General features: G+C 37.8%; 2 protein-coding genes across 2 annotated transcripts; both read right to left on the bottom strand.

Annotated features, from left to right (window-relative positions):
* Positions 1-4,530: 4,530 nt before the first annotated feature.
* On the bottom strand, positions 4,531-4,976 carry LOC127192882 (keratin-associated protein 20-2-like). The gene has a single exon (XM_051150230.1). The coding sequence runs from the start codon at positions 4,974-4,976 to the stop codon at positions 4,818-4,820; it is 159 nt and encodes a 52-aa protein (XP_051006187.1). The 3' UTR covers positions 4,531-4,817.
* A 3,558-nt stretch (positions 4,977-8,534) lies between these two features.
* Positions 8,535-8,681, bottom strand: LOC127192884 (keratin-associated protein 20-2-like). Its single transcript, XM_051150232.1, has one exon. The coding sequence runs from the start codon at positions 8,679-8,681 to the stop codon at positions 8,535-8,537; it is 147 nt and encodes a 48-aa protein (XP_051006189.1).
* Positions 8,682-16,462: the final 7,781 nt, after the last annotated feature.

The following is a 16,462-nucleotide window of genomic DNA, read 5'->3' as shown; positions in this document are numbered from 1 at the left end:
AGTGAATGAGTAAATAACATTTAAAAAATCTGCCTGAGGATAAATTTAAGACTTTAGGATTAATGGTGTTGGCAGAGGAGATTTTAATATAGCCTAGTGTTTGCTGTCACATTGTTATTATTGTTAACTCTTATGCAGATTTACAAAGAACACTATGAAGGATAAATACAAAATGTACAGTTTGAGGAGGAAAAAAACCAGGAAATATAATGGAGTTAAGTCCAATGCTCAAGGAGATGAAAAGTTTGAAGAAAAGCATGATGCTAAGTGGAATAAGGAGTGGTGACATCAGGGCAAGTGCCACCCAGATAAGCTTTCAACTTGTGAAGAGACATTAAAGAGAAGCTTAAGTATGAGTGAAAAATTAAAAATGGAACACTGATGAAAATGTAATCAAATAGGTGAGGGGAGCAAGCAGCAGAACTTGGCAGCTTTGGCCATGGAGCTCTGGCCTTAGAGGCAAGGATACAGGAAAGAGGCTTTGCATTTTTCTTCTCAGCTAATGAAAGCTGCTGAGGCCATGAGTGTGTCAGGGGTGTCCCTGCCTGGAAGCATAGAATGGCTATTGTGTGAAGCTTTGGAGATGGATTATATTAGAAATCTCACAGGTTTAGAGATGCCAGAGTTGTGGAATTCCTGCTGAGGAGAGCTGTACACTGGGTGTAGAACTACCCAAAAGAAAGAAGTGTTTTGAAGTCAATGAAGCTGAAAGGAGATGGAGATCTGGAGAGGTCTTTGACACAAGGATCCTTGTTTGGATTTGGACTTGCTTTAGTCCAGTATTTCCTCACTATGACCCCTTTTCTCCCTATTGGAATGTGTAGGTTCCTTTCTCCTAGAGGCTGGGCTGAGAATCTGGTCACAGAGTTTTCTCCAGCCTTCTGGAGGCTAGCCAAGAAAGGTTCTGTCTGGAGAACTGATCACTAGTAAGGCCTCCTCGGCAGTGAGGGAGCTTTCTGGCCAGATCCCCCAGCTTGAGGGAGTGCAGGGTGGCTACACTTTAGCCTGGATTGAGACAATGGGAGTCTGTGTCCCTTCCAGTGGGGGACACTGTAAAAGGCCAGGTAACTGACTGCATTTGGTTAAAATAAAGATAGTCAAGAGTTGAAGAGCTACATTTTAATTCACTAAGTTTAATGATAAAAGAAAAAGAATCTTTAGAATAATAAAAACATCATTAAATGCCATATTCTGTAGGTCTCTGAGGTTTTTGAAGACCTTATTTAACTATTTTACCTGATATATCTATAGAATCATATCTATCTATTAGACCTAGAATATATATTCTTGTGATAAAATTATAATAGTTTATGATATGAGCATGATTTGCATCAGTATTGAAAATTCAATATCATCCAATTAAACAATAACCTTATTTGTGAGTAACAAGTAGGGCCTTGAGATAAGGAGTAGATTCAATAATCTACCTTTTGTTCTATCCTCCCTCTATATTTCTATATCCCTCTTTCTTTCTTTTAAGCTCCTATCTCCTTACCTACAAAAGAAAGATAAAGGAAAAATAACTCCTGGCAACACACAGCTGGCCTCAAAGAAGATGATGAGCATCAAAGAATCTCCTTATGGAATTGGCTTCAAATGTGCCAAAGCAGCCACTGGGGAAAATGTCCTTATTTCTGCCACAGACAGAATTCTGTCTAAAATGGACAAGTTTAGATATAAGCAGAGTCAATGGCCAAACTCTACCAAGACAGGATAAGCAAGTCCTCAATAGTTCCTGCCTCACAAATATGTCTGTCAGAGATATTGGGCTAGAAGGCTGAAGAGAATGCTCCAATGTTATAGAGAGTATTGGGTGACTGTTCAAGCAGTAAGCTGTCTCAGTCATGTTTTTCATTTTGGAAGCTGCCAAACTGTACTCTGGCTTCACTCAAGTAATTAAGTTTTATCCCTTTTAAAGTCTCTGGTGGGTCTGAAGACCAGATACTTTAGTCTGTCAATTAAGGTTAGTAGGTTAAGGGTTAAGATGTTTTTAGATCAAGATAGATGTTTTAAGTTAATAAAGATGAGATATGATAGATATTAATTTCCATTCAGAAATTTAGACCCAACAAGATAGGAAAGATATTTACTTCAAGCTTGCCAAATACAAACAGCCAAATCACTATGAATGTAACATTTATATAATTCCTGATTGTCTCATGGTTCTTCATGCTGTATGTAGTTTATTTTACCCATGTGTAATAATATAAATATATATGTTAAAAAGAAACATAATAAAAAATTAAAAAAAAAAAAGAAAGACAAAGATAGGGAGCTATGGAGGCAGAAATGGGGGAGTGAGTGCCCTGACTCCAGATCTCTGGGTTTTAAACCAAAGGTATCTTAATTGCAGGAGCCACATCCAGGACACTTCCCAGGGGCTTCTCTCCAAGGTAGCTTTGATATGTGTTTCTTCAAAGAGCCAGCTTTTGACACCTTTTGGCCTAGAGTCTTGTGGACAGTTGCCAGCAGGGGGAACACCACTCTATCTCTAAGCATGAAGTTTACCAGGAAAGGGCATCTCCTCCACTTACAGACAAAAGCCCATAGGAATGGTAATGTATATTCTGTATCATTGTATGTTAGAAATATGTTATCTGCTATTTGATATTTATTTTAAAAGGGTTACAGTAAAGATATTGCCTTGAGTCTCAGAAGAGACTTTGAACTTTTAAGCAATGTTGAAGCTGAGGTAGACTTTTGAAGTTGGACTAAATGCATTATACATTATGATTTGGATATGAGTCTATGGGGGCTGGGGAGTGGAATGTAATGGTTTGAATGAAAATGGCCCCCATAGGCTCATAGATTTGAATACTTCATCCATAGGGAGTGGCATTATTTGAAAGGAATAGAAGGTGTAGCTTACTAGGAGGATGTGTATTACTGGGGATGGGCTTTCGAGTTTCAGTAGCCCATGCCAAGTCCAGAGTCTCAAAGCTACTGATCTATGCAACTCCAGATTTGGAACTTTCAGTTAGGTCTCCTTCACTATGTCTGTCTGCATGCCGTCATGCTTCCTCTCATAATGAGAAAGGACTAGGTCTCTGAAACTGTACACATGTCCCAATTAAATGTTTTCTTTTATGAGAATTGAAGTCGTCAAGATACCTTTTCATAGCAATAGAACATTGACTAAGATGGATGGTGAGGGGAAGAGTTGAGGAGATGAATGTGCTAAAAATTCATTGCAGTTACTTTTACTTAATATAAATAATTTAAATTAAAAACACTTTTACACAATAAAAATTATAAAGAAGGCAAATGTTACAACTCATAAATGATAGACAGATTCCACATATTTAAAGTGTGTGTGTGTGTGTGTGTGTGCGTGTGTGTGTGTGTGTGTGTGTGTGATAATAGGTCATGAAACTAAAAGTCACGAGAAGAGGAGATTAGGTAAACAAGAAAGTTAGGTAATACATGAGACATGAAAGTAGAAGAAGAGTAGGTAAAGACAGTGTGAAAATGAATGAATGAGAATGAAATAAAATGACGAATTTCCATGAAATAACATCATGAGACCCAATGTAGACTTCTTAAAGGCTAGTTGAGTGTGTAAGTCCACCTGTAAACCTGGCAGATCAAATACAGTAAGATGAACAGCCATGGACAGCCAGATGAATAAGAATACTAGAAACTAGCTCTAATGACTCTACCTCAATATGTAAAGTGGATAACAAATGAGAAAGACAAAATACCCCAACTTTGGAATCCACCCACAAGAACACACTAATACACATGATCCTGTATACATAGATATAAACACAAATAAAAACACACAGAGATGTCACAAACATAAACAAAAGAATAAAAAACATGGAATAGAAACCTTTTCATGTATCCAACTAAGAAAGTTCTGAACAACCAGTCAACTGTATAAAAAGATGCTTCACACAAATAAAGAAACCAAGTAATCAGGGAGTTGATTAATACACAAATATGGAGGGGTATGCTAAAATGAGCCTAGATTTAGAACAGGTGTTTTTCAAAGAATACATACAGGTAGACAAAAAGAAACACTCATGCCCTACTTCACTAATATCTCACAGAAGCAAATCAAGAACAAGATGATATTGCTCCCCTCAGCTGTCATATAATTAATATTAGAAAGACGAAAGATGAATGTTACAGAGCATGTGCAGAAAAGGGCACCCTGCTCCGTTGTTGATCGGAATGTGACTTGGTGGGGCCATGATAGAAAATTCCATGTGGCATGCTGGAAAATATTTAGGGAGTGATAGAGGATTAAGAAGCCCCCATTACTGCTTATATAAATAAAAAAAGAGTATTGGATATAGAATAAATAGGTGCACTATGGAGTCTCTTGTCACAATATTTACAATAATTAATTTGTGATAACAACCAAATGTCCATTTGTTCATGAATGCTGAAGGAACATGTTTTTGCCTTGCTGTAACATCCCTTCTCATTCCTTATTCCCACCACATTCCCCTTTTCATGTCCATCTTCTGAAATATTTTCCTCTCTTACTGTGCTCTCACTTTTCCATTGCCACCTCCACACATGTGTCCAAGCAGATCCTCATGCAGAATATACAGACAGTTTTGTACTGTTTAATCATTTAGGTATTTGGTAAAAAACACATTTGTGTTACCTAAAAGTTTAGAGTCAACCTTGAAAGCATTTTACAGACCATGATAAAGATACCATAAAACATAATCACAGTCTAAATGAAGATGAGGATTTAGATGACACTGTTTATTTCGGTTGTTTTTCAGATATTTTGGTATAAAGTTAGAATTTTTGATGATAAGCCCTTCCAGTCAGGAAATCTGGGCATCTGCAGCAGCTCTTCAGTAGAAGCCATAAGACCAGTACCTTCTATAGCACAGTGGGCGGCAGCAGCCATAACCATAGCCACCATAACTTCCATAGCCACAGCCGTAGCCACAGCCATAGCCACAGCCATAGCCATAGCCCAGGCTTCCATAGTAGCTGCCATAGTAACACATGGTGTCAGGGAGGAGAGTTCAGGTGAGGACCAGCAGTAGGCTTCTTGAGTCTGGATCTCATGGTCTACCAAGGGCCTTTTATACACCTGGGCTGCTATTGGGAAAACCACAGGATTCCATGTGTGCTTCAGGAGACATCAGCGTGCCATAGTTCACTGAACAAACAAAGCTGCATAACTGAGATAATTGCACTCATATGTCAGGATCCCATGCTCAAATCATGAGGTTTTAACATAAATTCTGGTACTAATTTTAAGACTTACCTCATCCTGTACTTGGTTTATTTAATACCTATAAAACTCTTCTGTGCCACAAAACCAATCATTGAAATCTCTGTCTCTGTCTCTCTCTCTCATCTGTTTGTTTTGTAACACTTCATAGGTAGAAGGTCATTTTGTTTTTTTGTTTTCCCTGCCACTGTACAATAATTCTATGGGAATGTATTTTCTAAGTGCTTCCAGCAATTATTGGCTGTGTTATTGCCACACGAGTACAGTTACTTTCTACATAAATATATTGACTTTATTTTGAGTGTGTTACATGTTCTTTCAAAATTTTTGCACATTAGCTTTTGTACTATAGTCATTTAGTTTTTATTACTATGGCTCTGTGGTATAATTTAAGATCAGATGCTTTGGTAGGTCCAGCACTTCTTTTCTGCTTTGCATTACTTCGGCTACAAGGGTCATCTATTGCTTTCATATAACCATTAGGATTGCATTGTCTAGTTCTGTTAAGTGTATGATTCAAGTTTTTATGGAGGTTGCATGAAATCTGTGCATTCGTTGACCTAACACAACCATTTTTATGTCATTAATTCTTACCAACCCATGAACAGGGCCAGTCTTTTCATATTCTAGCTTTTCTTCAAGTTATATTCTTTGCAAAAATAGGTTGCAAGTGATAGTTGTGTTAAGTATAGTCAGCCAGACTGAGAAAGACACATGCTGATCTTGTGAGGTGTCTCAGTAGCTACAAGAACATACTACAAGCCTGAATCTTAGTTTGATCACAGTGTGCCATAGAGTAGAAGGATAGGACCCAGCCTCAGATATTTTCCTCTGGTATCCATGTCATGATATGGCACATGTATGTCCTTCATCCCAACACATGTCATGGAGAGAGCCTAATACATGTTATCCTGTTAAGTGAAAATACCATAAAATGATTAGTAAGTAATAACTTATCACTGTACCCATAGAGCAGTGCATCCCTCAACCCTCATCAGAGAAGCTCCTTGCAAAAAATGAAATTAACAAAGAGACACCCCAAGTGGTCAGGATTCAGAAAACAAATAAGCAATGTTCCTAAAAGCAACATTCATAAGACACTTCTTACCACAGGCTCGTGGGTCTTTGCAGAAGAGGGGTCAGGAAGACGGTAAGAATCAGGGTTGTAAATGACTTCAGAGGAAGTATTTTCTAGACACAACCAGGTAATTAAACATTTTAGCTCCTAGACATTTTGACAATATGACTAAGATCTGATTAAGTTTCAACCAGACAAAATCCCAGATTTGAAGAAAGAGGGGGTTGGACTACTGGTAGCTGAGGAGCCATTTGGATTTGATAGCTGCTTAAAGATCAGTTTTCATTAATGATTTGACTTCTGGTAGGGTGACTACATGCTAAAGTAGCCTTCAACTCCAAAACAACATGGGTATCATAAACTAGACTTCATGGGACAAAGTCGAAGTAATATTGCAATCTCAAAATTGGGTGCAAAGAAACATGATGAGGGTTAGAGTTGAAGGGGTGACTATCTCTGTATGGAGTTTTCAATGAATGCATTTAAAAAATTAGAAGCCTCTTCACATGAATGAATTAAAAAGAAAGACAAATACTACATGACTTATGTGGAACATACAATCTGTATTTAGATTGTGTTTACATGTATGTGTGTGTATGTGTGTGTATATAAGCTTGTATGTATGTGCACATATGTGTTTGTATAATAGATCAGTCAACTAGAAAGGAAATCAAGAAAAGAAAAGAAATCAATTGGATCAGGCAACAAAAGAGTACATAGAACATGAAAATAGAGGAAGGCTAGGAGAAGGCGCTTTGGGGGGGTGGGGATGAATGGGGAAATGAAATAAAATGGATAGTGTGTATGAAATAACAATATGAGACCCAGTTCAGACTTTTTATTTTATTTTTATTTTGTATTGGGCATTTGTGTTTGTTTTTTCCCAAAACAGTATTTTTATAGGGATGGTTGAGTGTAGAAGTCCACCTGTCAACCTCAAAGATCAAGTGGCAGAAACCAGATAGCCAGACTAACCAGAATGCCAAAGTCCTGCTCTAAGAAGTCTACTTCAATATAAAAGGTAGAGAGCACTTGAGAAGGAGAAATGAACCCAACTAGGGGGCTTCCCACATGACCACCTTATAAACGTTCACACAAACTTATGTAAAAGAAACATGTAGACATCACAAGCAAAGATATATAAGAAGAATAAAATGAAATAAACAAATTTTCATGTATTCAACTAAGAAAATTCTAAACAGCAGAATATTCAACTATATAAAGAGATGCTACAAAACAGGGAAAAAGGACACGAGAAAAGGGATGAATAAACAAAATTCAAACCAGATATACAAAGCTAAGCTAAAAGTTCAAAAGAATATAAGAATTTGTTTTTTGTTTTTTTTTTTTACATTTTAAAATGTTTTTATTTATTCTTGGTAACTTCGTACAATATGTTTTCATCATATTCTTTTTTTTATTAATTTATTCTTGTTACATCTAAATGGTTATCCCATCCCTTGTATCCTCCCATTCTTCCCTCCCTCCCATTTTCCCCTTATTCTCCTCCCCTATGACTGTTCCTGAAGGTGATTTCCTCCCCCTGTTGAGATTTAAAAGAGGTGTTTTTTTCAACTGAATAGCTAAATGTGGACAATCAGTGATACGCCACTGATACCTCAGAGATAAAATTCAGTGTTAAGAGGAGTGTTCCCTATAACTGTTAGATAGTTAATATTAGGAAGATAAAAGATTATAGCTACAAAGCATGTGTAGAAAAGGGCACCCTTCTCCATTGTTGACAGGAATGTGACTTGGTGCCACCATGACAGAAAACAACATGTGGCATGCTTGCAAATCTGAAGGAATGTATTTTTGTCTTGATGTAACATCCTATTCTCATTCCTTATTCCCACCACCTTCCCCTTTTCATGTCCATCTTCTGAAATATCTTCCTCTCTTACTGTGCTCCCACTTTTCCATAACAACCTCCATACATGTGTCCAAGCAGATACAAAAGCACAGACCTACAGAACTTATTTTGGGCTGTTTATTCATTTAGATATTTGATAATACACATGTTTTTACACAGAACTTTAGAGTCAACCTTGACAATATTTTACAGAGCATGATAAAGGTTGCATAAAACATAATCACAGTCTAAATGAAGATGAGGATTTAGATGGCCATGTTTATTTCAATTATTTTTCACATATTTTGATATAGAGTTAGAGTTTTTGATGACACTTGGAGTGAAAAAATACTTGGAAGCCCTTCCAGTCAGGAAATCTGGGCATCTGCAGCAACTCCTCAGTAGAAGCCATAAGACCAGAAGTTTCTACAGCACAGTGGGCGGCAGCAGCCATAACCATAGCCACCATAGCCACAGCCATAGCCACAGCCTAGGCCACCATAGCCATAGCCCAGGCCTCCATTGTAGCTGCCATAGTAACACATGGTGTCAGGGAGGAGAGGTCAGATGAAGACCAGCAGTAGGCTTCTTGAGTCTGGATCTCATGGTCTACCAAGGGCCTTTTATACACCTGGGCTGCTATTGGGAAAACCACAGGATTCCATGTGTGCTTCAGGAGACATCAGCATGCCATAGTTTACTGAACAAACAAAGCGGCATAACTGAGATAATTGCATTCATATGTCAGGATCCCATGCTCAAATCATGAGGTTTTAATAGAAATTCTGGTACTGTTTTCATGACTCTGCCTCATTCTGTATTTAGTTTATTTAATATGTATAAAACTCTTCTGTGCCATAATACCAATCATTGAAGTAGCACTCTCTCTCTCTCCCTCTCCTTCTCTCTCTCTTATGTCTGCTTGTTTTGTAACTGTCCATAGGAAAAACTCTTTGTGCTATCTATTATTTTGTTTACTGTGTTATGGTTAAATGATTCTATATGGAGCAATGTATACCTAAGTGTCCCTAAGTCCCTAATTAAAAATGATATCATTATTGGTTGTACTTTTGGTCACTAGATGGTGGTTAATATTTTCATAAACATACTGATTTTATTCTGATCATGTTCTATTGATACATGTTCTTTTAAAATTTTTGTATATTTGCTTTCCATGCTATTGTGATATAGTTTTTATTACTATGGCTCTGTGGTGTCATTTTCTATGTTACATCCAGCACTTCCTGGACCAAAAGATAGTAAGAGTTAGTGGTGCCAAATGTCTTGAAAGGAAGTGTTTTCCAGACACAACAGGGGAGATACTACTGATCTCAGAGAGATTGTATCAATGTGCATAAGACCTGAGCAATCTCCAACCAGACAAAAATCCCAGATCATAAGGTTGAAACTGAACTACCAGTAGCTGAGTAGCCATTATAGTTTGCTAGGTGCTGAGAGATCTTTATTAATGATGTGACCGATGGTAGACTGACCACACAGTAAATCGGGCCTCAATTTCAAGACAAGCTTGACACCACATGCAAGACTTCATTGGTGAGATTAGGATACAAATAGTAATCTCAAAGTTGGGTGGAAAGAGAGATGGTAAGAGTAGATACAAGTCAAGGGATTGTGTTCTTTGTAGAGAACTTTCAACAATTCACTTATTAAAAAATTATAAAATGTCTTTACAACATTATGAAAGAAAGACAAATGCTGCATGAATAACTTCATCCATAGAATCTATACTTAAATTGTGTGTGTGTACTTGCATAATATATCATTCCACTAGAAAAGGCACCACAAGAAGCAAAGATATTAATGGGATCAGTAAAGCAAAGAGAGATGTACATGGGTCACGAAGGCAGAGGATGGGAATTTGAATTGGGTTGAGTATGAGAATATATAGGGGGAGGTAATCCCCCTCAGGAACAGTCATAGGGGAGGGGAATAATGGGAAAATGGGGGGGGGGGGAGGAATGGGAGGATACAAGGGATGGGATAAACATTGAGATGTAACAAGAATAAATTAATAAAAAAAAAAAGGAAAAAAAAAGAACTAAATGAAATGACCAACGAGTATGAGATAACATGAGACCCAATGCAGACTTTTCAAAGGCTAGGGGAGTGTGGAAGTTTATTTATAATCCTTTGAGATCAGGTAGAGTAAGCCATATTACCAGACTAGCCAGAATTCCAGCTCCTGCTCTAATATCTCTACCTCAATATACATGCAGGAGAGCAAGTGAGAAAGACAGAAGAGCCCAATTTGGAGCCTTCCCACATGGGTGTACTCATAGACATGCACTTGCACACACATGCATATGAACACATGTAAAAGAAACATGTCAATGTCACAAACATAAATACATAAGAAGAATACAATGAATATAGACAACTTTCCATGCATCCAACTACGAAAATACTGAACAGCAAAACATTAAAATGTACAAAAATATGCCCCACACAAATGAAGAAAAAATACACCAGGAATGGCATGAATAAACAAAATTCACATGGGGTATACACAGTTGAGCTAAACGTCCAAAAGAATATAAGCTGAGAATTAAAGCCAGTGGTTTTCAGAGGAGTAGATACAGATGGACAAATGGAAACAATAACATTTTTTCCTTTACTAACATCTCAGAGATGCAAATCAATATCAAAATTATATTGCTTCTCTCATCTGCCAGATAATTAATATTAGAATGAAGAAACATGAATGTTACAGAGCATGTACAGAAAAGAGCACCCTTCTCCTTTGATGAGAATGTGACTTGGTGCCACCATGACAGAATACAGCACGTGGCATGCTTGCAAATATACAGGGAGTGACAGAGGGTCTAGAAGCCACACTACTGCTTGTATAATTAGATGAAAATTACTAGATCTTAAAAACATAAACAACAGTATAAAATGAATAACAGAATATTAATGTATTTTAATATAATAATGTTGAAAATTATTTCATATCTAAAAATTTAAACCAAATTAAGAGTGAGAGTGACTGTTCCTTTGTCTTTCTTCAACAATTTCTAAATATTTTGTGATTATTCAGTAAATTGTCTCAAGATCGAATGTTAAACATGTTAGAATATCAGGCTGGAGGTGCTACTCTTGCAGAGGATTTGGTTTCCATTTCCAGAGCCCATATGTGACCCCAGACCATCTGCTGCCCCATTTACAGGGGAATCCTACACTCTCTTCTGCCATATGTGGGCACTACAATGACACAATGAACATATAGACATGCAGTAGAAGTGGGGATTAGAAACATGGGAGAAAAGACCTGAAATCCACTGTATACTTATAGTTTCCTGTTTTTATTATGTATAAATTACTGATATAAGACATTAAAGTCATTTAAAAAACACAAGTGCAGTACTTCATTTATTGTCACACTGTCTATAATAGTCATTAGACAAGACCTAATGTCCATCCATAGATAATGGTGAAAGGCTGTGTTTCTCTCTGTCTCTCTGTCTCTCTCTCTCTCTGTCTCTGTCTCTATCTCTCTGTCTCTGTCTCTCTCTCCATAACTTCTTCTCCTCCATTCTTATTTCTTTCTCAGCTCTTTCTCCATGCCTAGTTTTTGAAACATCTTTCTCTTCTTTCCTCCCCTCCCATACCTCACTCACTTATGTGATCAGACAGATACAAATGCACAAAATATTCAGAAATTGGTTTGCACTATTTAATCATATATCTACTTGACAATTCAAATACTTTTACACAAAGATTGTGAGTTAAACCTGAAAATATTTTAAAAAGCATTATGAAGATAACATAAAATGTTTTTTTTTTCAGATAATGACAGTCTAACCTATGTTGAGGAGTTGGATAGCCATGTTCTATTTCAATTGTTTTTCAAATATTTGATATACAACTAGAGTTTTTTATGTTATTCTTGAGTGCCTGATGTGAAAATTCCTGGAAGCTCTTCCAGTCAGGAAGGCTAGGCAGCTACAGAAATTCTTCTATAGAAGCTATAGAAACAGTAGCTTTTACAGCACAGTGGGCAGCAGCAGCCATAACCATAGCCACCACAGCCACATCCTAGGCTACCACAACCTAGCCCAGGCCTCCATAGTAGCTGCCTTAGAAACACATAGTGTTAGCAGTGGAAAACTCAGATGAATCTAAGCAGTGGGTTCCTTGAGTCTAGATGTCACCATCTGCCACATGACTTTTATACCTGTGTGTTTGGCAGGGAAAAATCACAGAAAATATAGTATCACTCTACTGTGCTCCTGAAAACATCACAGGTGCCATGTTTTACTAGATGAACAAGGCTGAATAACAGAAATAATTATGTTCTTTGTCAGAATCATGGTCAAATCACAGGTGTCAAATGAGGGTCCAGTTTTATTTTCAGCATTCTAGTTCATTTTATATTTAGCTAATTGTGTCCATGTGATCTGACTGTGTTACATAATACAAATAAAATAGTTGTCTACTTTTCATATCTGTTTCCTTTGCAAGACTTCATAGGTAATATTATTTGTGTTTTCTTTCCTTTTGATTATTTTGTTATTACAGAATATGTCTTATCTCTGTAAATACATTTCCAGGGTCTTGCTAATGAAGATGGTCTGATTATTGGTTATATAATCGGCAACTTGTGGTGATCTATATCTTATGTAAACATATGTTAGCCATTGTGAATGCAATATATATATATATATATTCCATTTTTAGAATATATGAATAACTATTTAATGGCCAGACAATTTGATGCATGCTTCTTTTTGTCCCATGTCCCATGTGGTAGTGTTTTAGATGTAACTGAAAAACATATCTTAACTGAGTTAGGTGTTCCAACATGAACTTTTAGGAATAGGTTTTTTTAATGAAAAGAGGAAGGTGAAGGCTAAAAAAAAACAATCTAGAGAAATTGGCAGCATAGCTACATAGCACTAGTATACCTTTCAAGAAACTAAAGAAGGCACAAGAATCAGAGCCCGACTTATCAGCACACATGAGAATCCCATAAAAACACTAAACTGGAAGCCATAATATATACTCAGAGGACCTTGTGCAGACCTGTGGAGGCCCTGAGCTTCCTGCTTTAGTCTGAGTTCCTGTAAGCTTTTCTCAGTTGATTTAGAGGGACTTGTTCTCCTGGTGTCCTCCATCTTCTGTGGCTTTTATTTTTTCAGCTTTCTCTTCTGTGGGGTTCCCTGAGCTCTGAAGGGAGCAATTTGATGGATCCATTCCATTTAGAGGTGAGTATTCCAAGACCTCTCACTCTCTGCAAAATGCCAGGCCATGGGTCTCTACATTTGTTCCACCTGCTGCAGGAGGAAACATCTCTGAAGACACCTGAGCAAGCTGCTGGTCTATGAGTACAGCAAAAGTTCATCAGGAGTCATTTTATAACTACATATTTTTTGATCAGCATTGGTTTTTCTTAGGTTCTTTGGCTATCTAGTCTCAGGTCTTTGGTCACCCATGTAGTGAAAGGATTTTATTCCATTTAATGAAATGGGCCTTAAGTCAAGTCAGTTATTGATTGGCTATGCCTACAAGCTTTGTGCCAACATTGCCCTAGCATATCTTGCAGGCAGTACATAAAGAGTTTGTGTTTGGATTGAGGTTTACATTTCTCTTTTGAGATTGTGCAGAGTATGTTCATGTTCTGAAGATGATGGAATGTAGGAATGAAGTTTCTGTGTGAACACCAAGTTGACCTTTTCATCTCCAATGAGTTCTGTCGGTGTTCTCTTTAGCAAGGGGTCCTGCTATCAGTTGGGGGAATCTTCTCTTCATCTCTTTTCCTTCTTTTGGTTTATCATGCCCAATATTTAGCTTTTGTCTTATTTCATTATAATCTATCTTGTTATAGTTTTACAAATGAATGAATGCAAACTTAGCCACAACAGTAAAGTTTAAAAATTAAACTGTCACTTATACCTGAAGGAGAAGCACAATTAGTTTTCTACAATACAGTGACACTCAGTATATCATCCACTGCAGGCCAAGCCTCATGGTAACACATGGTGTCAGGAGTGGACAGTTCAGCTGAGTGGTATGTTTCTTTGGTCTAGGTTTTACCATATACTAAGAGCCTTTTATACCCCTGGCTTGTTGTTGAGGGAAACCACAGGTATTGTAGCCTCACACATCTCTGTACTATGCTTCAGAAAACATTACAAGTGTTGTCATTTACTGAACACCCAAGATTGCATAGCCGAGATAATTGACCTCGTATGTGGTTCTATGACCAAATCATGGGATCTACTTATTTTTTAAACTCTTCACATGATTCTCCATTGTAGATTAGTGAATACATGAAGTGATTCTGTCAGATGATAGAGTATTCTCCTTTGTACATTTAAAAATTTTTTTATTACCCTACAGAAAGAAGGTTGATTTTTTTTTTTTTTTGCTTCTGTTTTATTTTGGAATGAATATTATCTTGCGGAGTAAGTTTCTTGAGTCTTTATCATGAACAATTTATTAGGTTATTTTTAACATGGTGGGTCTTGCCATCTTATAATAATGTATTTGGTTTTATTCTTTTTTTTAACTCACTTTACATCCCGGTCAAAGGCCCATCATTCCTCCTCTACTTTCGGTCCCCTCCTCCCTACCTCTCCCCATGTTCTCCCCTTCTCCCCTATTTCTCAGAAAAGGGGACTCCCCCTTTTCATCCACCCCAAATCAAGTCACATCAGGACTGTGGCATGTCCTCTTAACTGTGGCTTGGCAAGGCAGTTCTGCTATGGTGGAGTGATCAGAGTCCATATCAGAGACAGCTACCACTCCACATAGTAGAGGACCCACATGAAGCCTGAGCCTCCCGTTGGCTACATCTGTGTAGGCAGGCTAGGTCCAGTCCATGCATGGTGTTCCAGTCTCCTCAAGCCCCAGTGGGCCCTGGCCAGGTGGTTCTGTTGGTCTTCTTGTGGAACTCCTGTCACCTCCAGGTCATTTTCTCCTTCTCCCCACTTTTCCATAACACTCCCTACACATCACTCAAAGTTTGGCTGTGAGTCTCAGCATGTGTTTCAAGGTGCTGCTGGGTGGAGCCTCTCAGAGGACAACTCTTCTAGGCTCCTGTCTGCAAGCATAGCAGAGTATCATTAATAGTGTCAGGGGTTATCTCTCTCTCATAGGATGGGTTTTGGGGTGGGCCAGGTACTGGTTGGCTATTTCCTCAATCTCTGCTGTGTTTGCTCTTGCTCTGTTTTTATCTCTGCACATATTGTAGACAGGGAAAATTTGGGTTGAAGTTTTTGTGGGTGAGTTGGTGTCCTCCCTCCTTCTACTAAGCATCTTGTCTAGTTAGAAGATACCCTTTTAGGCACTACGGCCCTTGCTCCTCGGAGCCTCTGCCATAGTCCCCTCATATTCTCCCAGGATCCTACTACAATTTAGCTTTGTCACAGAGATGCCACTGCCTACACTTTCTCTTTTCTCTGCAGGTCTTCTGTCCTCTTTCTCCTGTAGTCCCCAGGTCAGATCTCCACCATCATATCTCTCTGCACTCCCTCTCCTACCATGTTCCCTCTATTCAACCATGACCTCTATCTTTTCTGTTTCTCCTTCTGAGTGATATTTGAGCATCATTACTTGGGTTTCTCAGCCATTCTATATTCCTCTGTTGAGAATTATTTATTTAGTTCTGTATCCCATTTTTAAATTGGATTATTTGGTTTGATGGTGTTTAATTTCTTGATTTCTTTATATATTTTGTGTATTAGCCCTTTGTCAGATGTAGGGTTGATGAAGATCTTTTCCTAGTCTGCAGGTTATCATTTGTTGTTCTGACAGTGTTCTTTGCCTTACAGAAGATTTTAATTTTCATGAGGTCCCATTATTTAATTGTTGATCTTACAGCCTGAGATGTTGGTGTTCTGTTCATGAAGTTTTCTCCTACACCAATGAGTTCAAAATTCTTCCCATCTTTTCCTTCTAACAGATTTCATGTGTTTCTATTTCATGTCATCACCATGCAGGTTTAATTACTGTAGCTCTTTAGAGGTGAAGCTATCCATATATGGCCATGTGCATGTGTTTGTGTGAGTGCTTTTAAGGAACTGAGATAGAATGTCATGGTATCTAGAGGTAAAAGTTATAATGGAACAATAAGGGCTTAGTAGGGTAGTGGACAGGAATCCAGGGTGAGATAACTAACACTAAGGACCTTACAAGAAAGGTGTATAGAAATCTGCTTGCCACTGTTGAAGCTTGCATTCCATACGTATTTAAAAGGGTGTGACCCTATAATGGGTTAAGAAGATACACACTAGACACTGCAGGCTAACAACAACAAAAAAAAAATCTCAATGCCAGAAAAAGAATACCTCTTTTGGAATTCTTG

Source organism: Acomys russatus, chromosome 8, assembly GCF_903995435.1.
Source record: "Acomys russatus chromosome 8, mAcoRus1.1, whole genome shotgun sequence".
Taxonomy (NCBI): Eukaryota; Metazoa; Chordata; class Mammalia; order Rodentia; family Muridae; genus Acomys; species Acomys russatus.
This window is presented reverse-complemented; position numbering and strand designations above follow the sequence as displayed.

Coding starts and splice junctions, on each gene's coding strand:
- LOC127192882 (XM_051150230.1), bottom strand. CDS start 4,976: ATGTGTTACTATGGCAGCTACTATGGAAGCCTGGGCTATGGCTATGGC.
- LOC127192884 (XM_051150232.1), bottom strand. CDS start 8,681: ATGTGTTACTATGGCAGCTACAATGGAGGCCTGGGCTATGGCTATGGT.